This window comes from Grus americana, chromosome 1 (assembly GCF_028858705.1).
Source record: "Grus americana isolate bGruAme1 chromosome 1, bGruAme1.mat, whole genome shotgun sequence".
Classification (NCBI taxonomy): Eukaryota; Metazoa; Chordata; class Aves; order Gruiformes; family Gruidae; genus Grus; species Grus americana.
The window spans coordinates 205,059,169-205,084,681 of NC_072852.1; the positions used below are offsets into that span (position 1 = coordinate 205,059,169).

Below are 25,513 nucleotides of genomic sequence, written 5' to 3' on the forward strand. Positions count from 1 at the left end.
GAAGCTGCAGTGGGAGGTGGTAAAGGGAAGGCAAGACAGCCCTTGCTCCTCTCCCCAGCGTACACTTTTCCCTTCTTCCTCCCCTCGTTTCCCACAGCCCCCCCGGGTTGCAGACCAGTGACAGTTCTGTCTCACTTGGGGACTGGACTGGGGGGACGGAGGGATGCACAGCGAGGAGCTCGCTGTGGGGTGGCAGGGTTCCCCGTGGGGCAGCAGGGCTCCCCATGGGGCCCGCCCCCAGAGCCGCCAACCCCTCGGAGTGCTGGGCAGGGGTGTCACTCCCTCCACAGCTGGAATAATCGGAATAGACACAGAAAAATTAAAGTGAACTTTGTAAATACAAAAGGGGGTGGTGGGGAGGAAGAGTCAAGCATTTTACAAGAGGAAATGTCATGGGAATGTGCTGATAAGAAATAAATTCTGAAAACATACCAATAATAATAAAGTACAATATGTAACCTAACATATTAAATACAAAATATTTTTAATTATTTTCAAAAAGCATTATTGCTATTGGTGGGCCATTTTAAGTAAAACAAAGTGCTTCCTAAATACTTTATTCTAAGTCATTAGGAGATACTAGCTTACAAAATCCAAATAGTTTTACAGTCTGCTTTTTATTTAAGGGCTATTCACAGGACTTGTAAGATACACTTGGCAGCATGATGGTAATGATGCCTGTGAAAAGCAATGCCCACAAGTAACACCAATTGTATATGTACCCAGCTGTACACTTGTGGTCTCATTCATCACAATTAAAACAGGTCGCTGGCTGTTTGCTCCGCAGTGCTCCCAACCCAGCAATAATTTGCTGCAAAATTTCCCTTGTTCAGGAGATACAGCTCCCATTACTTTATTTTAAAAAAAACCCAACACCCTCTTTATTTTTAAATGAAAAATCTTTTAATTAATTTGCTTCACAAGGAAGCAAGCTAACAGTATGAACTGCTTAAACCTTAACAGTGTAGATCAACAATGTCCTTTTTCACAAGAGTGTTTCATTTGGGTTTTTACCCCTATCATTTCAAACACATGGTACAGCTCCACAAACAACTATACTCGCATAATCAAAAGAGAACTGAAGCTTACTATAGGATTAAGTTAATGAGGGAGAAATGAAAAAGGATAAAAAATTATTTATTTGGATTTATAGAATGCATTATTAAAAAATATGCCTCATTTATGCTCTAGAATCCTGGTTTACTGTATTAAAACCAAACCAGTGGTTCACACAAAAAAAACATGTACTTTTTAAACTTTGTTATATACTTGTGTAGAGAACGTACCACCTTAAAATGGCATGCCTATGGACATTATTGGAGCTACTCTATCAATAATCAGCTTAATACTAAAGAGTACAGTGTTATACTGCACTACTAAATGTTACATACAATAGGCATGATGCCATCTAATAAGAAAAGGAAAGCAACATGTATGAACCCTGGAAATATTTCTGTATGACCAATACTGAATTCAAAGACATAAAAAGCCAAGTTTGGAGGGTAATGTTCAACCCAAGACAGAATGGAAAGTTACTGTGGAAGACAGAATAAAAATAAACGTTCTTTTCTGTGAGATGGACTGTTGGTTTAACTTATACTCACATGTGCAGTCTTAAACAACGCACAGGCAATTTTTAAATACTCTATACTAAACAACATTTTATAGTATTCTAAGCAGATATTGCCACTATCTTCAGATACATGAATGCCAGCATGGAAAAAATGTACATACAGAAAGAATTCATTTGTTTTCATGACATTTTGCTGTATAAGAGATGAAAATGGGCAAGCCTGTCAGAGATTTCCTTCTATCTCCCTGATCTGACTGGGGAAATGCCAGGACTGTGCTGCACATTGCTCCCGACACACTTTGGAAGGAAGGTCAGTCAAGTACATCCTCTCTCCAGAACGGGTCATAGCTAGCACAGACATGCTACAGCAGGCTCTGAACTCATGCTGGAGCACGAACTTCAACTAAAGCCTCCAAGGGATTTTTTCCCCAGTAAGTAATACATTACCAAATCAGAATTCAAGATGGACCTAAGACCCATAAGGAAATTTCCTAAGGATTAACACTTGTTTACTAGACTTCAGTGACAAAGTAGAATAAATGTAAGATCCACGAGTGATGGGAGTGCTGGGAGAAGAGACTTTCTTTTCCAATTCTAAAATGAAAGTAAATACATTATTAAATAGTTACTAATTCACAGACATATTTCCAGAGCTTTTAATGACTAGCATTATTTGCAGCCACAAATGCTATTTCAAGCAGTTTTTCAAAAAAACCCACAACATCAAATAAAATTTCCATCTTTCTTTCTGTGGCTTTAAGCCATATTGAAAAAGCACAGGGGGAGTGGGGGAGTAGGACAAGAGGAGCAACAGATCCTGATCAGACAGAAAAATCACAAGTTTCAGATTAACGCTGACAGGCCACCACAAGTGTCTGGAATAAAAAGACAATAATCTGCTTTCTCAGTACCTTCTATGTAACAGAATTGCAGATGTCATAAAAGCCACATAGGATCTGTAGTGTAAAGTGTAGGTGACTAAACGGGATGTCTCAAAATGCCACCACTATGGCAAGTTTTCAACATGCCAAAATGTAAATCCAAAGGCTCCCAAAGCCTCCCATGCTCTTTGTCTTTCACTATGTTGGCTATGAATTTAAATATAGTCTTATCTTATACAACACATTTCCTTTACCAGTGTCACAACCTGGACTGATTTGTTAACAATTCTTTTTCTTCCTTTTTTTTTTTCTATTGAATAAAGTCTATAAAACATTAAAAGCATACAATTATCTACAGCTTTAAATAGAATTACAGTTTAGCCCACAGGGAATAAGCTGCAGGGTCAACACCTTTGTCTGAAAACTGAAATAAAGAATAATTTCTGCAATTTATAAATATTTCATAACCAATGTTGACTGGGCTTGAGTACCACTGTAATATAAATTAAAAAAATAGTAGTGTAACACAACTGCAACATACTCCTACAGAAAAGAGTAAATTTTTATTATTTTTTTATTTAAACAGATTTTCAGAAAAGTGTATTTGGACAAGTACATGTCTGCTGAATCTTTCCAATTATTGCTCAGGTTTTCATTTCTTGTTGGCTGCTGCTATTTTCTCTGCCACTTCTACCCTACGTTAGCTTCCCTCGCTTTCTGAGTTTTTGGAGAAACTTCAGTTTGGAAGACTGAGATCAGTACCATAAGTAATATTTACTGGGAAAGCAGAAGAGAAGACAAAGAAGGGGAGAGGAGTGCAGGATTTGAAACCATTGTTTTTGTTACCAATTTAGTTCTCTTCTGGATCTCATTCCCAAGATATTAGAGGAACCAGAGTAACTGCTTTCTTTTGTTTAGGTTTAAGGTAATATTGCTTGGGTATGTAAATTCCAGTTTGTAAGCTAACAGCATGTCAGATGCACTTTAACTTTGAGATGAGTATTGGTGTCAAAAGATAAATTATGTTAGAAGATTCCATGTGGAAAAAGAAGTTAGAATAGCAAGATAATGGTTTGTCTCTTCATGGGGTTTCAGTCTTGTTTAAATTTGGAAAATTAGTATTGGATGAGCTGCCTTACCCTCCATTTGGTTTCTCTTACTTCCCTAATCTGGATATCAGATTTTATGGATCTGTAATAAAGACCGCATGAATTCCTTTAGCCTGTGTTTACATTTACCACAACCTCCATAAGAATGGGGGGGGGGGAAGCTATTTGCACCTTCCTACAATACAATGAAATATTCTTCTGGTAGTAAAAGACACGGGCTGAAGCAAAGATTCAAGTGTACAGGTTTTACAATTACCTGGAAATACCCCAACAGACACTCTCAAATTGACAGCAAATTCTGCCAGCAGACAGTGGTTTAAATTCACAGCCCCAATAACCACAAATTTCCTCAAAGAATTCCCTCATGGGAAGGTACACAAAGGTAGAGAGAACTCTGTCTGGTCTGTACTGCTCTTCTGAGAGAATCAAGACATACCTAGAGCAGACAAACTGAAGCAATTTTGGGCTCAATAAATGAACATTCTTACTGTCTGCTCCATAATTATTAAGTAAACTCTGCAAGTATTTAATCCAGTGCTTTTTTTATCAACCACTTTTACGATCTTTCAGATTTTGAAGCAATTTCTACCTAATCCAGACTTTGAACTTTCAACTCTGATCAACTAAAAATTCAAAAAAAAAATCCATCCAATTTCAGGGAGAGTTTATCCTGACTTAATATGGACATGCCCATAAAAAAAATAAATAGTTACTATTGCTGTAAGAGTTAGATCCTCCCAGGGAGCACAACTTACAGGGGTAATTTTGTTTCCTGTGGCAATTCCCACCTTGAACTGTGAGGAAAGGTGTTTTGCCAATTTTTTTTTTTCAATTCTGAAAAATAAGTGTGCTACCTTACAAAAATAAATCCAAATTTGCTAAACAAATCCATTATACATCAGGAAGGAAAAGTATGATAGGTGACAGAGACACAGAGATGAAAAATGCCTCATTTAACACTTCTGCAAATAAATTACACAAATGAGGAAGCATGAAATATGACTAAATTAAGACTTTTATGCCCAAATTTATGCTTCAAGGACTACAATTGTTCTCCAAATATGATCACATCTTCCACTATATAGTGGCAAGCAGAGAACTTTATAAGAGCACAGCTACTGACATCCGTGTAACTAAAACTAAACAAACAAAACTCAAGGCTTTTCTCTAACTTCATTTGAGCTAAAGCACTATAAAGTTAGAGTAAATGTGGTGGTATTTTGTCCTCTACATCATAATTTAGAGCATATTGGCTCTTTGCAGTGTTAGGACACAGAGATGGCTAGGGTAGTAAGTGCTCCATGAAGACAAAACCAGAAATGAAGCTACCACAGATTCAGTAACAGCCTCCCTGGTGACCTCCCTGGATTTATGGCATTCAATCCCTGTACGGTTTTTAGGGAGTGTTCCCCATGACAGATGTTTAAAAGCCCTTCCACTGCTGGCCATATACCAGGAACAAGCATTTCCCCTGGCCGGTCTTCTGGGCTTTGTCATGCTACAGAGGTGAGACAAACCAGCAGAAGAGGCCAGCGAGTTCCACAGTAACGATGGAACCTCCCGTCTGAGCACACTACCCGTGTGCCTCGAAGTGCAGCCCAACGTGGGAACCATATAAGGCAGCAAATCAAGATCTAGGCTTAATCAAAGCCCAAAGCTTTGCAAGATGTGTTTGCGCGCACAGTGTAGTATGTACGTACCATATTAGGCAACTGGAATTTTAACTCAAAAGTATTTTTGTCTTGTAAAACTTAATGAGCAAATATGGCAAGGTATTTTATGAAGGGTTTTTTCTAAACATATGTAAAGAATAAAATGCAGGGCTGCTATTAAAAGTAAAAATCCTTTTCCTCATTACTGAATTTTATTCAAACAAACCTTTGTTAGTGTTAACTATCTAAATCCAGTTACGAACAGTATCATAATCAAGAATACCGAGTCCCAGGGCTCAGTACTGGGGCCAGTTCTCTTTACTATCTTTATCAATGACCTGGGTGAAGGGATCAAGTGCACCCTCAGTAAGTTTGCAGATGACACCAAGTTGGGCGGCAGTGTTGATCTGCTCAAGGGTAGGAAGGCTCTACAGAGGGATCTGGACAGGCTGGATCGATGGTCCAAGGCCAACTATATGAGGTTCAACAAAGCCAAGTGCTGGGTCCTGCACTTGGGTCACAACAACCCCAGGCAACACTATAGGCTTGGGGAAGAGTGGCCGGAAAGCTGTCCGGCAGAAAAGGACCTGGGGGTGTTGGTTGACAGCCAGTTCAATATGAGCCAGCAGTGTGCCCAGGTGGCCAGAAAGGCCAACAGCATCCTGGCTTGTATCAGAACTAGCGTGGCCGGCAGGCCTAGGGAAGTGATTGTCCCTTTGTACTCGGCACTGGTGAAGCCGCACCTCGAGTACTGGGTTCAGTTGTGGGCTCCTCACTATAAGGACGTTGAGGTGCTGGAGCATGTCCAAAGAAGAGCAATGAAGCTGGTGAAGGGTCTAGAGCACAAGTCTTAAGAGAAGTGGCTGAGGGAGCTGGGGTTGTTTAGCCTGGAGAACAGGAGGCTGAAGGGAGACCTTATCGCTCTCTACAACTACCTGAAAGGAGGTTGTAGCCAGGTGGAGGTCGGTCTCATCTCCCAAGTAACAAGTGACAGGACAAGAGGAAACGGCCTCATGTTGTGCCAGGGGATGTTTAGATTGGATATTAAGAAAAATCTCTTCACCGAAAGGGTTATCAATCATTGGAACAGGCTGCCCAGGGAAGTGGTTGAGTCACCATTCCTGGAGGTATTTAGAAGAGGTGTAGATGTAGCCCTTAGGGACATGTTTAGTGGTGGACAAGGCAGTGCTACCTTAACAGTTGGACTTGATCTTAAAGGTCTTTTCCAACCTAAATGACTCTAGGAATTCTTTGCTATAAAAAGTAGACATTGTGTCATAAATATCTAGAAAACCAAATATAAGCCTCGTACAAAAGTTAAGGCAATGCTTTGAGCCAAGACATGTACACTTTCCACTCCATTCCTTTTCAACAAAAGTCTACAAAAAAAAGCTGCACATTTATATACAAACTAAGGTGACTTGCAAGAAAGGCTATCTAGGATTTCCAGATCCACTATCAGCACTTGTCAAACACAATACTTGGAGACATAACCTTAAGACATGCAATGTTACATAATTTAAATAAATCCAATTACTTGACTTAATATCAGTAAATTGCCATGCCCTACTCATGCAGAACCTCATAAAACAAATACAGGTAGAAAATTCTAAATGGATCGAACAAGGGCAAAATATTTCCTAATGTCCTGAATTTTTTTTTAAAGTTTATAATGGCTGTCTGTCTCACAGTCTGTTAGTAAAAACAAAACCAAAACAAACCCGCACCAAACAATTATTCAAATACCACAAACTACCTTTTCACACTTTATAAAAAAAAAAAAAGCTGCAATATACCTATCCTGTGTTAAGTGTTTATTCTGATTACAAGAGCAGCAAATATTTTGAAAATATACCATTCAATTTGGAAACTTATCTATCATCTGCAGCATGAATTCTTCAACACAACAATTTATTAATACAACACCAGCAGAGCTGTGGTAGAAAAAGGCCACTCTGGAGTCTATTAGTTTATAGCACCTCTCCCAAAACATGGCATCCTGAAGTGACAGCAGAAACATTTTAAAACATCTAAGCAATTTCTTCCATTTTGTTAGGAACACGGGACTGAATGGATCTACCAGGCAGTCACTCGCTCTCACAGGGTGCTATATCAAAACCCTTCCACAAATTAATAAATCACTTTTCTTGTCTCTTCTCTTCCTTCTACACTTCTGTGAAGGAGTGAAGGCTTTCGGGACATAACAAATCTATTTTCGCCATGTTCTCACAGAATAAAGAGGTAACAGTTTTAGACAAGTGGTCATTAAGCCATACTGCATCTCTATGCCACTACAAAATACAGTTTAAAATTATTATATCTGCCAAAGAGAAATCAGCCTCTCTTTCCACCTGATGGAGTCACGTGCACAGCAGTCCCAGGGCTGAGCTGCATAGCTCAGCAGGGTGTGAGGAACAATATTCAATCCATTAGCTTTTGTCCAAGAGGTATAAAGGGACCTTAAAGTGCTTCTGGAGACCTATTTTGAAATGCTAGCAGCTTGAATTGGTGCCCATTGAAACTAACAGCATAACTGCCTATACCGTAAAAGTCTATTTAATCTAATTAGTCTTTACCTTAACTAAATTAACCATTAACCTTTGACTTGAACAGATCAGACTTCTCCAGAGTTGACCGATATCCACAGTCTGTCAGAAAAACACCTTTAAAAAACATGGAATATTGAGAAACAGATAAGATCCAGGTGGATTCTGGTTAAATCAGACATTCTTTAAGTCCTCTCTTGCTGTCCTTTGTTGTGTCTCCCCTCCCCCCTCCACTTTCACTGGAGAGAATCATGATATAAATTGACTATGAATACAAATCTTTCATTCTAAAAAAACAATTGCTACTTCATGCTCAAGTTTTTTGAACAGCTGAATAACAAGGTAATGTGGGAAATAAGCACTTGGCATCACACAGCATATTAAGCTGCAAAAGTAACATTCAATCCTAGCATTCCACAAACAAAGGAGTTCAAAGTAATTACAACTGTATTTCAGACTTGCCAATCCCCGATTCTTCAGAGGCACATCCATACTTTAAATAAAGGGAGAAAAACCCTGATATTTCAATCTTTCCAACTGTACAAACCTTATTTGTGTGTAGCTCTTTGCAGGTGCTGAAATAGGGAAAGTAAAAGGAAAAGCAATATATTCAGAATACAGCTGAGAATCATTAATACAGTTTTTCTGATTTGTAAAATTTAGTGCATTTATTACTTGAATGGTGAAACACTTTAATTAGGAAAAATATCAGATACTTCAATAAATGTTAGATTTGCCATAATTGCTTTCTTGAATTTAGGCCTACAAAGGAATCAATGCCTTCCTGTGCTTAAAACTCTTAATCTCTACTAAGGATTTTGATTTCAGTAAGTACAAATCCTTCATCTTATTTGCTCGAACCTGAAGATGAACATCTCAAAGCTGAGTTGATCAAACCAATACCTGTTTTTGAAAACAAGCGCCTATCGCTCAAGAGGTATACTACCTTGACAACTCTAAAGCATCATGCCTTTTTACTAGAAGTGTATTATACACAGCAATGGTACATACCAGCTGTTTTCAAACCAATTCCATGAGGCAGTTCTTTAGTCCTCAGACTGTCTCTCCACAGGCACTTGTACTTCCACTGAGATGTCCAAGTCTAGAAATAACAAAGCTAAGTGATGAAGGAGGGAAGAAGAGGTATGTTGAAGGCACGGAATGAGGACGATAAAGTAGAATGAATCTACAAGAGTCCAGAAGATCAAACTATTAATGAGGGACACAACAGATACTTCATCTTGATCTATGAGTAGCATGGACTTGTCTACTCAGCTGTTCAGATCAAATGTTGACTCATTTAATCTCCTTGGCAGAATGCACCAGGACAACCAAAGCTACTGCTGTCTATTGCCTGCCTCAGCCTCTTTCTGTAAACAGCACAAGCTCCAAGGCAAGTGGCGGGCTGAGACACCCCAGCTTGTAGCCCTATATAATAAAATGACCTAGCATGAACTTCAGACTCCCTTAGTGCACCAGGATGTAAATTTCAGTGACTCAGGAGATGTCCTACTTCACATCCAGCTACTCCTGCCACAGAAGAAGGGTAGGACACACAGGAACTGCATCAGCCACCTCAATCTATTTATTTTTTTTCATTTGAATATGCATCTTAAGGTAACAGGGAATGGAGCATGCAAATTCTAAGAACCTGCTGATAGGTATCTTGGAGAAGAAGAAAAAACAAAGCCTGTGTTGTTGATCTTATTTTACCTTTTTCTCCTGCACAGATAAAGGCCTGTTGCAACATTATTTTATTTCCTGCTTTGTCAGCCTCATTTGACCTTCCACAGCAAGGACAAGAGCTCTTCTGGAGCAACAGAATGCCAACCTTCTCTTTGTCGTCCAGATGCTGTTTTGAAGCTTCTATGCTTCTAGCATGAAATTATTCATTTCTTGGAGTTAAGAAACAATAGCATTCTGGAAACAGGTGGCATTTGTTTAAAAAAAAAAAAAAATGGTAGGAACAGATTTAACAGATTTTAAACAAATACTTTAGGCATTTCACACCCTGATTGTGCTGAGTTCCTCCCATAATTCATTGCTGTTTAACTTCTGTAGATAAAACTAGTCCAATGGGAGTACCAGAGAACTCTGTCCTGTGATTCAGATCTTACAAGTAGTTTATGCAGAGTTGGTTTGAAGGTCACCTAAAAAGTTAATCTTAAAATCCATTCTTCCAACTGGAAGAAAAAGAGCTGGCAAATCTAGGCAGGTAATTACTGTGGAAAAACAGCGTACACTCTTTCTATGCAAATTCACTCTCAGTTGCAAATAGCTTTCTATGCTAATTCAGGACTCAACTCTTCCCCACCCATCTAAAACAAACCCCACCTTTTGTAAATACGCTTGTCTCTAATACGTTCCACAAGGTCAACAAACTCAAGCACTACAAAAGTTATTGGGATGATGCCTACACTAAAAATATCCACCCCCAGAACTCTATCCTCAAAGTGGTGGCAAGATCCTCCTCCTTCCTTGGTTTGGATAAGGCAGGAGAAGACCTGAGCTGCTGGAATTCATTTTAGCTGTATTTGGTAATTCCATTCAGAAACCTGGTTACAAATGGGAATCCAGTGCAAAGTTGGTAGAATATTAACCCTAAAAAGAACTTTCCTGAACGTCAAAATTAACCTCAAGTGATTAAGGAGATGGCCTGTAAGATATCCAAGTGATTCAGACCGTAGGTGGCTCAATGGCATTTAATAAAAAATTCCAAAACAGGCAAAGTCAAGAAGCCATTGCTACCTCAAACAAAAGAGATCCAGTGACTTGAAATCATGACTAGCCTGACAGCTACCTTCTGAGGTTCCCGATTAGCCTCCCAGTGGCTCCAAAAGAGAGTCTCCTAACTCGGACACTGCAATGACCACATAATGATTTGTCAAGATTTGCCTCAACACAATTTTTAGGCAGGCATAAAGCTCCTGTAAGTTCTCTTTTTTGTTTGTTTTGTTTCCATTTTGATAAAGCACTGCATGCACACTTTGTAGCATTAAAAAAATTGAATTTGGCACCTCTTAATGTCATTTAACCTTTTACATCGTTATAAGAGCTGGGGGAGGGAAACTTTCTGATTTTTTTTCTCTTATTTGTGTAGTTTTATACACAAATTTCCCAAGAAAGATCTATTTGCTGCTTTGAACGACAGGATGCTTGTCCTCTGACAGACTCTCCAAGAGGGCAGAGCAGCTACTAACTCAAAAACATTGTGCATGTGGATGCCAAGTACAAGCAAAAAGAAGACTGGGTTTCTGGCATTGTTGCTCAACTCAAACAAGCGTGCCTTAAGAACACAGCAGTGAACTCTAACAAACAACTACTATTAAAGTTTTTCTTTTTCCTTTTTTTTTTTTTTAAAGTTCTTTCTCCCTAGTACATTTTTGCTGATTTTTCAAAGTTCGACTTGAAACTAACTGCCGTATACAACATTGCCTGGTATGAGTTAACAGTTCTGTAGATGGTTAGCTGCTAGCAGTTTTAATAAACCCATGAACCACTTGAGGTGTGAGTCAGCAAAGATCACATGAGCCACAACTGCCAGCAGCAAGAGCAGAATTCAGTTCCCACAAGGAAAGATATCACATTTTAGAACTTCTGACCTATTCCTTGTGGCTCAATTAATAATGATTTCATAGATCATCATAATCCTATTACATTCCTAAATTAAGCATCTGATGCTACCTGAAACATCATAATTCTCTTCAGGAGAAAAAAAAAATAAAATCAGACCTAGTGGTGACAGAATGAAACACACATACACATACCTTTCAGTGCTTTTTCCTAAATAGCACACACTAATAATAAAACAGATACTAAAGTAAAATGCTGAAATATCAGGATGTATTTATTTGTCTTGGTTTCTTTTAATTCTGAACAGCACGGTCTTACACTGCTGATATTAAATCTTACTGAATTATAATTAGCCACAATACAAAATAGACAAGAACTTGTTAAAGAAGCAAGACAGAACTCCATTGAGTTTAATAATAATGTTTATTATTTTCATCTGTATCGGCCACAATCCAGATAACACAAAGAGAAGAACAGAGGATAAAAGCCAGGGAGATTCCTGGGGAAGGAATCAGGTGACACAAGCTGGATAATTATCAGGAAAGGAGGAGCTGGGCAAACCTTCTCCTTGCAAAACTTATTCCTCAGTATACACTATACAGGCAAAGAGACTTGTTCATTAAAAACTTGCACCTATCCCATCTGTGTATCATTCTAGGTCACCTGTAAGGTTTGAAATGTGTAAAAATCATGCATCTATTTTGCACAAAACTCTGACTGGGCAGGACAAATGACTGTCCTCCTTTACATTCATACACTGTCAATTTTAAATTTAAAGTATTTAATCTTTGTGCAAAATATTAATTGCAAAGGGGGCTGCGAGTAACTGCACAGGGTGATATATCGAAAAGAGCAAATGGCAAAGTGTTGTCAAGTCTTGGCTATTTCAGCCTCAGGAAAGCACAGTTGTGAGTAGGATGGAGGAAGCAACACCCTCTCCTTAAAGTAAGGATAAGTTACATCAAACCTTCATTATTACGCTTTTTTAGTATTAATCACTGTTGTTCATCGTGCTATTCTTGCTTTAAAGATGCCACTTTCTGCATAACTTTTCAATTGCACAAAAAAATTACAGCTTGGCTGAATCACATGCAACTGGAGCTAATATCCGTGTTCTACTATTAATTAGCATGGCCCTATCAAATGTTACGGCCCTTGTGTTGCTGCAAATCACATGCTGCCATGTGCATTTCAAAACGGAGGAAGAGACAACACTGGCAATTGTTGCTAGCTGTTTATTTTTTTAATGAGAAAAGCTAGTAAAGCTGGCAACCACTGGTACCCAAACCCAGTTTGGGCAAATCTCTGAAAATCTGAAAAAGCTTTTTATAGCATGAATCCTTTGATGCTCACAGTTTAAAAAAAATCAAGTTGTAGATGATCTGAGAAACAAGACAATCTGCTTATTCAAGCAATTCAGAGGAATAGCTTACAACCCATGCACAAAAAAGTCTGACTCTAAACTGTGCAGGGTATATCTGAAAGTGGCTATGTAGATAAATCTCGGTAAATTGCAACAATGTGGAAAGATTACACAAAATGCATTACACAGCCACAGACAGAAGCATTTTTTGTCAAAAAAGCACAACACTTCTATGGAAGAATTAAACATTTGTAAATAAAAAATAAGAAATCATGAAAGTTAGATGGGAATTAAAAGAAAACAAAAGCCCCAAATAAATCATTGGATTAAATAGACGGAGTAAAATAAATATGAAGAACACCATCACAATTCTGTGTATATTGAGCATGTCATGGACTTAACTAAAACTGCTTCTCATGCATTTTGTGTAATTTGCTTACTGGAATAGATGAGTTGTACAAAGACAGCATCTAAAAAGGCGCAGGTTACAGGAAATGCAAATAAAACTGAATGCTGTTATTAGAGCTCAGGTTGACAAAAAAACCCACAAAATTATGTTGCACTTAGCTGTTCAACAGAGACCTTCAGCTCCGGTACTGCCTCAAAAAAAAGCTGATGGAGCTATCAACTCATTTTGAAATACTTATTACTGGTAAGGAGAAAAAAAGAAGAAAAAAAATCACTTCTATTTCAATTTTGGAAAAAGAGTTGATTTTTATTATGTGTTTTTAACAGAAATAATCAGATACTGACACAAGATGCCTTATTCAGAGAGTGAATTTCCAATGCTAAGGTGGATTAGGGTGGATTTCCAATGCTAAGCTTGAAATAAAAATGATTTTAAAATCTTCAGAATGTAGTCCCTGTATTAAGCCCCTACATACACGGTCTTTTCACACAAAACTTATCAAGTTAGAGTATGACTGCAGACTGAAGTAAAAATTCCCAGTGGCCTACACAGTCATACATATTCTTAAAAAAGGAGGTGAAGGCAGGAGGCGGCACAGAGAGCGGGATTCATCTATACAAAGCTGTCTTTGATGATAAGCAAACATCTAGCTTGTTGGGGCATGTTAAAGATACAGACAAATTCTAGGTCACTGCTCTAGGGAGATCAGAAATTGAGCCTTACCCTATAAAAGGACACAGTATCGTTTAAGCTCTGTTAGACTTGAATTTGATTCCTGTCAGTTTACCTTTTACTCTTCTAAGCTGCTTTGATGTACATGACAATCCATCAGGCAATGGGTGCTTTAGAAGCTAGAAATCCCTTCTTTGAAGCTCCAAGTGAAATAAATCAGCTGTCAAGCTTCATGAACTCTGTTTTTTTCCTAAATAGTTTTAAATGCCTGTTTAATGTCCAAACAATAAAATGTCTTTTCTTTGCTACTTTTACCTTACAAGTAAAATAAAAGTTGTCTTTGTCCTCAATCACCTAATTTTAAATGCAAAACCTTACGTTTTTAAAAAAGTTATAGACCAAATCTAAGAGATATAACTGAGATACTGTAGATTTAGTTTCAATGTATAAAATGTGGACAAGTTAACTTTAGCAATGAAGAAATAATATGTAGAATGTGAAAGAGCACATACGCACAATTCATTTTTTGTCCCTTTCCAAGCGTGATACACCTAAAGAATATATGCAGTTTTATATCTGAACAGAACTCAGTGTTTTCCCTCCCCACTTTTATCTGTAAGTAAAATTAAACCTCTCTCCCACCAAAGGTTAGTGGGAGACAGTGAGCAAATACCAACCATCTTTGATGACAGCGTCCTAACTATCACAATGGTGTAGGATGAGGATGAGACAAACCTTCCCTGTGAAAGGACACGTCAGAACTTTTGCCCAATGATTAGGTAACTCAGCCAGGAAAAGGAAAATATTGAAGGGAGACGAGACTTGAAAATAGGTTATAATAAGAGATACTCTTGGAAAAGCCCAAATTCAAGTTTCCTCGCTGCATTACATAGATTTTAAAAAAAAAAAAAAAAAAATTACTAACAAGTCCTACATTCCCTGTTGTACTACCAAATTATTTATTTTTAGAAGCAACTACTCTTTAACAACCACCTTCCTTCCTCCCAGAAGTTTTGGGAGAGACATGGAGGCCGCGTGGTATGTAAAACTCATGACACCAAACTTGGCCATTCTGAAAATTGATTATAATCCAGGTTTCTCACCAAGAGGAGCTTGAGCACTCCAGCTGCTGTGCCTGAAAGCATCACCGCAATTACGGCAATGCCATGCAACAAAGAATGGCAGAATTTCTGAATCCTGGAAATGTTTCCAGGATTAAGTCTGCTGAGGGAAGAATATTTTCAAGATACTAAAAATCTTATATTCAAGACAAGCTGAGCCGTTCAGTTCTGCAAATGCAGAAGTCTGGGTGTGCGCAGAGACGGAACATTAAGCAGCTAGTAAATTTTACTGGCAAAAGCTCAGACAACTATATACTTAGGAATGTACAAGTTGTAAAGAACATATTCCTAGTTTTAGACCCTTAAATACTTCCTGTGTCTCACGAGGCACTTAAGTGTTTTTTGCAGACCTATGTTATTTCATAGGAAACTTGTATATCTTTTAGTATCCCAATGAAAACAGTCTGCAAATTAAAAATAGCAGTAGAATTTAGAAGATTCATAGTTGACTCAGTTGACAAAGTACTGCTGAAAACTTTGCACTACAATGAACTGAGCTATGTCATAAAGACACAGGGTTTTGACATCTATTTTTGAAGTCTTGCATGATTTCTACTTACTGAAATTCTTCTATTTCTGCTCTATGCTCCATTAATGAAAAACTGTTAACTGCCCCATTATAATTGTGATATCATATTAAATACATAAGAAACAATATAAAAAGTTACTGCAACCAGAGCACAGAATGTACTTACCAATATTAATTTCATCATCAGTTTCAGCGTCTCCAATACACTCAAACTGGAAATCTTGTAAAGATTGTGAAAATTTTTGCACTGCCATGGATAAATCTAAAATTCAAGAAAAAGAAAAAAAGAAAATCAGAATTACGCCACTACAACTTCACTGGAGAAAGGTTTCATGCATTTCTGCATGAAACATTTTTTCTGTTTACAAAGTTTCCTGTCTAGTACCTTTTATGGATGGTAACTTCATTCAGAAATCCCCATCACCATTTTAAAAAAATCAAAGTACTCAGGATATCCTAGAAACCTATGAAACATGCTAGATGCCAGATTTTAAACACTAATATATACAAATATTGTGTTGACAACTAAAGAACTGCTATACTTCTTGAAAAATAAGAAATTTGTGTAAGAAATTAATATGTAGTACATATGTAAGTAGACCACTGTTGTATAAAATACTGCAAGAATAGTTTGCAGATTAAAATAAAGCTCATGACAGTTTCTTTCATAAAACATTATCAAAAGAATGACATTCTAACTATTCTAATACGCTAAAACATTATACAGTGTTATGTAAAAGCTTTTTACAAAGAAGTTGAAGGAAAAAAAATGAACCACAAGTGCTTGCCAATCAGCTAGGTTGTTGATGGATTATGAGCACTATTTTCACTGAATTCCACAGAGCAGACCTTTCGACCAAAGAAATGTCAAAGTAATCCCAACTTCATAGCATAAAATTTCATCAGAAAATTGTACACACTCTTAACAAAAAATATTTGTAAATACAGAATATCAATGTAACCACAGAAATCTGTACTTTTCTCTTTTAGGTATACTGATGGCAAATGCAGAGATAAACTAGATAATGAATGAACGCAGTCAATACTTAAAAATGCTACCTCTCCAGATGAGCCCAGAAAACCAGCAAGAATCCTCTATGTCCTAGAGTATATATCTATGGTATCTATTTCGAAGCCAGGAAAATTGGTAATTAAGATTCTGATATCTGCTAAATCTAATCAAAAGTCATGGTAAGGATAAGTTATGAACAAAGGCCAAGTCATAAATTCTGTTTCAAAAGCATCACGTATGTGTCTCCATCCTTGGGGATGTCCAAAAGCCATCTGGCCATGGTCCTGGGCAGCTGGCTCTAGGTGGCCCTGCTTGAGCAGGTGGACTGGACCAGATGACCTGGAGACATTCCTTCCAACCTCAGCCATTCTGTGACTTCCTTAACCATCTGTTCTTGTAAAACCACAAATATTCATGTACTCAATGCTGGATACAAAATTAGAAGGCTAACCTTTTTCCTGGCAGGAATAAAACCTAGTTTGTTTTTTGGGTTTTTTTTGTTGGTTTTTTTTTTAATTAAAGGTAACCACTATCAAGCGACAGAATCCCTACCAGGATTTTGCCCTACCCCTGTATTTGCTCAGTGCCTGCTGCTTTCATATTTTCACATGTAGCTACAGAGAACATCAGTCCAACAAGATAACCAGCAGTCTTTAGACAATACAGACATGAACAGATATTTTTTTTCTCCTATTAGTAGGTCTCATATGTTTATCTGTTAAATAACTAGGGTGTAAAGAATTAGGTAAACAAATTCTGTATCTTTTTGATAAAACATGTGGAAAACAGGAAAGAATGCTCCTCCCTTTCTCCCCCCACAAAGGAAAGGTGCCCGCTGCACTTCAACCTGCAGGCTACTACCTCTTTGACTATTTAATGTTGCTATAAGATTAAAAAAAATAAAATATATTAAAATTAACATAAACATATGAACATTAAAAATATTAAAAGTTACCAAAGCAGGTTTTAGATATCTGCCCTAGTTAACTGTTTCTTCCAGAAACTTAGAAAATGTAATTCCTCTAAAAGCAAGCTGTGGACTGTGTCAATAGAACTATTTAGCAACTATTTACAATATTTAAAAGTTAAAACATCAAGTAATTTCTTACATCTTTTCTTTTTAAAGATATATTCCATATATTATTTTTGAAGATTTATTCATGTTTATACACTAAACGAAATAACATTTTTTGTATTTTCTGCAGATGGAAAAAAAAAATTCCATGATAAAGCTTCCTAACATCCACATCACATAATTTTCTATATAAATTCTTATTTTATCCATGAGACACACTGTCATTCACAGCATACTGACACTGGTAATGAAATTAGTTATCAAACAGATTAATCTGTAGTATTCTGACACTGAAGTATCCTCTCATTATCAAAATATACTTGGCTTTGCATTAAGAGACAACCAGAATTATTACATCCTTACTGAACATTTCCTACTGTGGTGTACATGAAGATTATATTATTAAACATATTAACAAATTAGATGCAAAACACAAAGTGTTTCCTAGTGTTTGTAGAGATGAAAACAAAATAGATCTTCATAAGATGAAGCACTCTGTTTTATGCACATACAGCATCTTTGATATCTATGTAACTGATTGTGCTGCAGCTGTTAGAGAGACCTAAACTTGAATTTGTTCACAGCAGGATGCTTTGAGTTTAAAGGGAAGAAACACAGTTTTACCGTTTGCTCTTCCACCACGTTACTACACTGAGTCCTGAACCCTTCTATAAAATTGCTGCATACCAATTGATGCCAAAAAGAATATGGCCTTAAGGTGACTGAATGAAAAAGATTCTATGCTGCAAGTACTCTGAAATATAAAAATTAACTAACACTAATAGGAATGCAGATTTATTTCCTCTGGACAATCTAAAAGCTACCCACGATGACCAGCATCTCTGTGAACACGAAAGGAAATGAGGGAGCTTGGACTCTGCCCTATCGCTCTTCCCCACGTGCAGGGCTCAGTGGAACAAATGTCAAGGGAAAGGAAAACAAATGATAAAAATATCCAAGGTGGAGTCTCCATTTTATATCCTGGATTAGTCACACACAGATGCTGATCTCTCATTCACTGTGCCAGCAAATCAGACAGTGTTAATGGTTATGTGTTTTGAACCTGAAGGAGGCACGTTTAACTTAACTCGGAAATAGTGGGTATGACGGACGTAGTAAGAATTACAGAACTCATTACATAACTTCATACAATCATCCAGAATGATAGTATTTAAGATTTCTGCCTCTATATGAGACCTAGTCTAATAGCTTGAAAGTATTAGAAAATACCAAATTAAGGTTAAAACTATTCAGTGTAACAAGGAATAAAATGAAGTTCCGAAGTCAGATGTTTCCCATGACACTAATTTACAGGTTCTGTACAAAGTTAATTTAACCTGAAAATATAAAAAATATTATTATACAGAAAATTCCAGCTTACTTGGACAGCTTCCTAGAGACTGTAATAGAGTTATTCTGTAAGAACTCACAGCTCAACACAGCAGTTGGACCAAGCGGTCCATAACATTGGACCAAGTGGTGCAATTAGTTATATTTATCAACTCCTTTCTTAGGAGCATCATCACTTTACTCGATTACAAAATTCACCTGGTCACAGAAAGGACCACTTGTGCAATAAGCATGCCTCCTTTCAGAGATATGAGGATTCAAAACTGAATTAAATCAGATGTAAGAGCAACTGCCTCTTCAATCAAGAGAAGGCAAATGATATCACTACCACCTTATCTTGTCTGGACAAAAAATGAAAAGAGCAGAGGGATGGAGCAGAGACCTTGTCTGGCTTCACAAGATGTCATTTATCACTGTATATCTCAGAGTCTTAATGTCCACTGAGAAACCTCAATACATCCTGCTCCTTCTAGATATAGAAAGGCAAATCACCCTATCATCTGCAAGCTATGTTGCATTATGAGAGTCGCTCTTACTTGGCTTCTTACATGTACATCTTGACAGTCATGTCCCTCTTTTCATGGAGTCCACATGAACTAGGTTATTTCACTTAGCCCATGACAGAAATTCTCTTCCGAGCAGAGTTAGCTGATCTTCTAAGTTACTATAAAAACCTTACCAGTTTTACTGACTGACTGCATAAGTCTATTATCCAGGGAAGGATGGCTGCTCAAGTCTCAACAATAACATAAATGTTGTTGCCTCTGCTCTTCTGCAGGCACCCAAATAGAGTAATCTCTCCGGGTGCCAGCGAAAGAGTGAAAACGCACCCTGTTATCCCTCAGTTGCCAGAGGAGTGAATTTCTGACCGACGATTCTGTTAACATTTATTTGCCGACAGTACTCACCTGTACCTTTTGTTTCCTGTTTTCCCCAGTTCCAAAGAAGGATTCAGTTCACTTTTGCAGTGAGTCAAATAGTCAAGAGTAGCCATCTACGTGCTACTTACAGTCAGTGGAAGAAGACAGCTGACAGTTGCCCGTTTTAGTAAGCCACTGAAGCAAGTCAACTGGCCAGCAAGATTTTTTTGTGGAGCTCTGACAGCGGAAGTACTAAAAGAAGTATACTACAATGTGACCGGAAACCATAAAAGGATAATTGCAGCTTAACCACAAGAAAGCAATATAACACCAGTATTAAATATAGATAAATATAATACCAACCATCAGTATCATAATGCTAACAAAATAATAATAAAAATCATCATCCATTCAGGAAAGTCACAGAGGAATCAGGAAACACATTACTCTACTGTACTTCTGCCTGAAGTTTTACATTTTTGATCAATCTGCTTAACACATTTATCCAATAAAAATGTGGAAAAAACCTCTGCATTACCCTAGAAGTCAGGTTTATTTAAGATTCACTTTGTTTCAAATTGCCAAAAGAAGGATTTAATTTAAACTGTAATATATTAACTTATTTTAGGCTTCAGATAGGGCCTTACGTGTTGGATATAGGATGATAAAACTATGATGGAGTCCCTTTGTATTACTAGAATTATTCTTCAACTTTCTTGTCCTAGATTTGTTAAACAGATCATAAAATAAATTCATATATAGAATCTTGAGAAGGAAGATAGAACAATATATTGCAACAAAATGTGATGAAATGATGGATGCTATTACATGAAGGATGAAAGAACACATATATTAGTTTTGGCACAGCACTTCACAACAAGCATCAAGTTCTACAGATAAGGAAACTTGACAAGATTTCTACAATTTGGTAAGCTCAAAGATTATTTTTTTTTGTTAGGGTGAGAAGGTTGCTGTTTGTTTTTGCCAGTCTGGAAGAAGAGAAAAAAGCCCAAACTTTTGACAGGAGTCAAACAAGCTCCAAAAGCAGAAACTTGATGCATTTGCAAAGCACTTGTATCCCTACCCTAGTAACAGCCTGCAAGAAACTGTTCTCAGAAAATACATCAAAGCCAAAGTCCTTCCACTTATTTACTTACAAAGATGACTTCATTAGCAAATGGAGTTCCAATAACCAACACTCTTCCTGACTGATGTCAATCATCTTGGAGAAGCTTAGTATCATTCACTAGGTTAATAAAGAAAAACAGCAGTCGAAACCTAGTGAGAAGATTAAACATGCCTAAATGAACTCCCGAGCGTCAGCCGGAATGCAGTAAATGGGACTTCAAACAACAGACGCTCTGGCTAAAATAGTAACAGCACCGTATCTGGTGATCTGACACAAAGCTAGTTATTACCGTATGGCTTCAAAGACAGCAGATGCAAAGGGGCAATGCCCGAGCTGGCAGGATATTAGAGGCAATTCTTCAGTCAGCGGAATTTCAGGACAGTTGGGGACTGGAAAGAAGACCATGTACAGTCACCTTTGGTGCTCCGTACCTTTGGGCAGCTTGACTCCTCTACCAGATATGACTACATGCATGCTGGTGCCATGACTGATGAGCTATGTCATTTCGTCATGCACTGACATACAGGTTTATTAAAACCCAAGTTACTCAACAAAACTGAGCATTAAGGAGCCATCATACGTGAAGAAAACACAGCAGAAACTGAGCAATATTGCCAGACTACTTGATAAAACAGCATGCTAAAATGCAGAGAACCATTTATCTACTTCATTGACTTTTACTCCTCAGTACCTGAAAACGAGTCAGGTCGGTGGGTTTTCTGGTTTGGGTTTTTTTTTGTTTGTTTTCTTTTAAATGCTTTACAAACAAATTTATTTTCTTTATTTACTTCATAAGTAACTCTCATCTTATAAACAATTTTTCTGGCTAAGTTATCTAAACACTTGAAAAAGTACATTTATAATGGTGACATTATTATTGTGAATCAGCAGCTGTAAGCATGATTTGCAGCATTCTTACTGCGCCAGATGACAGAAGCAAGGAAACATTTAAAAATTCATACAAGTGAAAAAAAGAGCTCTCAGTATTATAAATACAAATCTTTAAAACAGTTTACCCAGAAAAATACTTGTGAGATGCACGTCTCCTTAAATATGTCATGACATGTTTCTTTCCTGTGAAGATGAACTGGGGACTGCCTTGGTTTTGTTATTTTATATGAGAACGAGCTTCACAGAGGCAAGCTATATCAACAGCCAGAAATAAGCTGGAGGAACAAGAACACCCCACTGAGAAGTACTGAACTTCAACAGCTTCTGTGTTTGCTACAGTCAATTTGATTGTAACTAGAACATGTCACAGTGGGACATCGTTTTCCACATCATAGACTGTAAACACAGCAGCTGGCAGTACAATTATATTTAGGCAGTATGAATGATTAAGCAGTTAAAAGCAGTGATCATACAAGATTCCATGTATCACCACTGTATTTCAAATTTCTTCCTGCCTTAAGGGCTTTCTCATTAAAAATCCCAGCTTCACAGTTGTTCGTTTTAATTCAGAAAACAGCACCAAAATACATTTTCTTTACAATTTTTGCTTCTTTCCACTCTTCATCACTCCGTACTGCTTTAAAATGAAAAATAAATTAAAATCAATGGCCGCAGGTAACTGTGACATACAGAAAATCTTTCTATTTCATGATGTATATGATAGCAGGTCAGCACAAACAAGGGGACCTGTACAAGACTTACAAATTAGCCCAAAGCAGCAGTGCTGAGCATGGGGATGTTGGCACATATCTCAGTACTGCAACTAATTCCCTCAACTATACATGAAAAGAATACTGGCTTTCGCTGCCAGAACAGGTAACCCCAGCTTAATAAAACACCACCACAACACAAGGGCACGCCCATATCGCCTATAGTTAGAAAGCAATTTTAAATGCACGTTAACATGGCTTTTAAACACACACAAAAATCTGTCTAGTCTGCTGATACGGCTTCTGCCATCTTCAGTTTCAAGTGGCTTGTAATACCAGAGTCTTTCCTACCACACATGGTTCATAGCCTACACCACTGCATGGAATATGGTCCATGGCACTTCTATTTTTAGAATACATACACACATACTTGCTATTTTTTGTTTCTCAGCTGAATTAATTTGTGAATCAAATTCACTTCTACAACTGCCATAGAAAAAAAAAAGATTAAAGGGTGGGGGGGGAAGAGAACTCTCCTCTTCCGAGTGATCACATTTTTTCAAATTTCTGCAGAAGAATTTAATTTGGCAAAACACAGGGTAAGCTGGCACAGAGGAGAGGCTATCTGCAGGGGCAGATGGGGCTAATGCTGGCCACTTGCCATCATGCCATCTAAAGAAGACACAAGAAAAGACCACAACGGAATACAGAACCCAGTGCCAGAGATTCTGCAGCACAAGGGCCACTGCTCTGTATTGACAGAGTCTTTCATTGTTGCTCTGAATGAACTCTTTATCCCCTCTATTTGCTAGCTTCATTGGTATATATTCAATGCCAACTTGCTATTCACGAAACGATAATAAGCATCTAAAATAAACAACCCACTTCCCCACATTACTTTTCCACCTTAGGCTCGATGTTTTGCTCTTAATTTCAAGGAAGCTAATTTCTTTCTCATAATCTCCAGGGAAAGGACATCAGCAGAATATGTCAACATGTAGTCCATGCACTGCTGCATTCCTCTGGGGTTAAATAAAGCACTACAGCAGTTTGAAATTTTTCAGTGTTGCTTTCTTACTCATGAATATTTCCATGAGAAAAGTGCACAATTTACTTTCTCATTCTAGTAAGCACTGAGAAATCCCCTTTATCAAATGCAACAAAATCCCCACTTTCTTAACACTATGATGCAAGAGCTATTGAAAAGTCCGTATCTTCTACAAACTTCATAGCTATTCATACCAACATTTTTAAGTCCCAACTTCCTTATGTTAGAAACTTGTACTGTACTTTGGATATTCTTTGTATTTCTGTATGGTTAAGCATTAAATCCAACACATTCTTGAAGAAGACAACCCAAGAACAGAACACTAATGTTTAACGAGAGGGGGATTTTTTTAGGCTGCATTTGCATACTGACTTGATAAAATCATACTAAAACTTCCCAGAAACATAACTCTTGAACCAAATAATGTTATACAGTCAAAAGACAATGTTGGTAATATTCCATCCTTCTTTTCGCTATTCCTCTCCTTACCGCAACTCACTTCATTTATAGATGTGGAAGCCTAATCTGATTCACATAATTAGAACAGACAGAAGTAAATTTAGGTTAGTATGCAAAAGCTGCAAAGTCTATATGATGACTAACTCATTTTGACTTTGCACAGTTATAAATACATGAAAAAATGAAAACACAGCTAAAAATGTATGCTCTATAACCAGCAATGTGGAGGACACCACACAGTATGTACAGCACATCTGCTTCTCTGAAGTTAAGGCACATATATAACTTCATAGCTCTTTGCCATATTAAGTGGTGTAATTTTATTTTGCTTTGATACTCCCACATTCTTGTATTTTATTTCTCATTACCTCATTGCTACAAAATTCTTTCTTTCTCAATATTTTAGTTTATAAGACTGTTAAACAATACTGCTGCATTTGATTAGAAAACAAATTGATTATGCAGGGAATCACTAGGGTCTAAACCTTCCAATTGTCAAACCATGTTCTCAGAATTAATGCAACAATAAAACCTTTACAAGTGACTAATCACATGGTTAAAAGCAGGACAGAAAATTTTCCTTTGCATCAATTGCATTTTTAAAAATATTTTCCACAAATATGGCTAAATGTTGCAGAAAGCATTCAATTTCATTTTACATTTGGAATTATAAAGATTGGCTGTAGGGTACAACTTAATACTATTTCTAACTTACTGTATTTTTTAAGTTACACTCAATCAAAACATTTCTATACAATGCCAGTTTTGCAGATATGCTTGTTTTCATTCAGTAAGGATAATCCACAGTAAGGATTCCAATATTTCCAATACTGGAATATTCCAATATTTCTTCTCTGTTAGCAAGGAATAAATCTTTGGGGAAAAAAAAACAGGGAAATGTGCTAGCTTTCATTCTTACATAACTGAAAATCAGGACTCGCTCACCCACACTCTTCCAATAATTTTCCTGTGTCCATTGATAAAACTGTTCCATAGTCTGTATCAGGAGGATCTCAACTCTTTAGCTTAACTTTTTAACAACTCAGTAAAGCACATGAAACATACCTGAGAAGAAGCTAAGATTATATGTGATATATAGTAAATAATCACTCCTTACCCTCCTCCTTGTTTAAAGATTTATCTGACATTCAGTACATTTTGCTACACTTTCCAGATAGATGCAGTTTGCTGGTCTCCAACTTACCAGGTACACCAAAAGAGCCTGGGTCACAGTGGCTCATGAGATGATGTAGCTGAGCCACATGACGAATCTTTTGGTCACGTAGTCTTTGTCATGCACTAATTCTCACACTACAAAAGGATATTAACATTAATAATGGTGAGAGCCTTGTGCAACATCTGAAGTTGGTGTAACTCAAGACTACTCTACGAGTCTCAGATGAAAGCGTATAACCTCCTTCAGCTCTCTGTAGTACTCATGTAGATAGCACACCAAGGTATCCCGTCCAAGGCCACGCAGCCATGTGGAACTGTTTGGCCAACATCAAACACTACATACATGCTGGTTTTCCTCCCTTTTTCAAATACATT

At 37.4% G+C, this 25,513-nt stretch overlaps 1 protein-coding gene across 1 annotated transcript in view; it reads right to left on the reverse strand.

The window, feature by feature from the left end:
• The window catches only part of ARHGAP42 (Rho GTPase activating protein 42), a 169,200-nt gene that overhangs the window by 117,694 nt on the left and 25,993 nt on the right, over nucleotides 1-25,513 (reverse strand). The window contains exon 2 of the mRNA XM_054805869.1: nucleotides 15,595-15,690. Coding sequence (XP_054661844.1) covers nucleotides 15,595-15,690 — 96 coding nt within the window. The remainder of the gene's footprint in view (nucleotides 1-15,594; nucleotides 15,691-25,513) is intronic.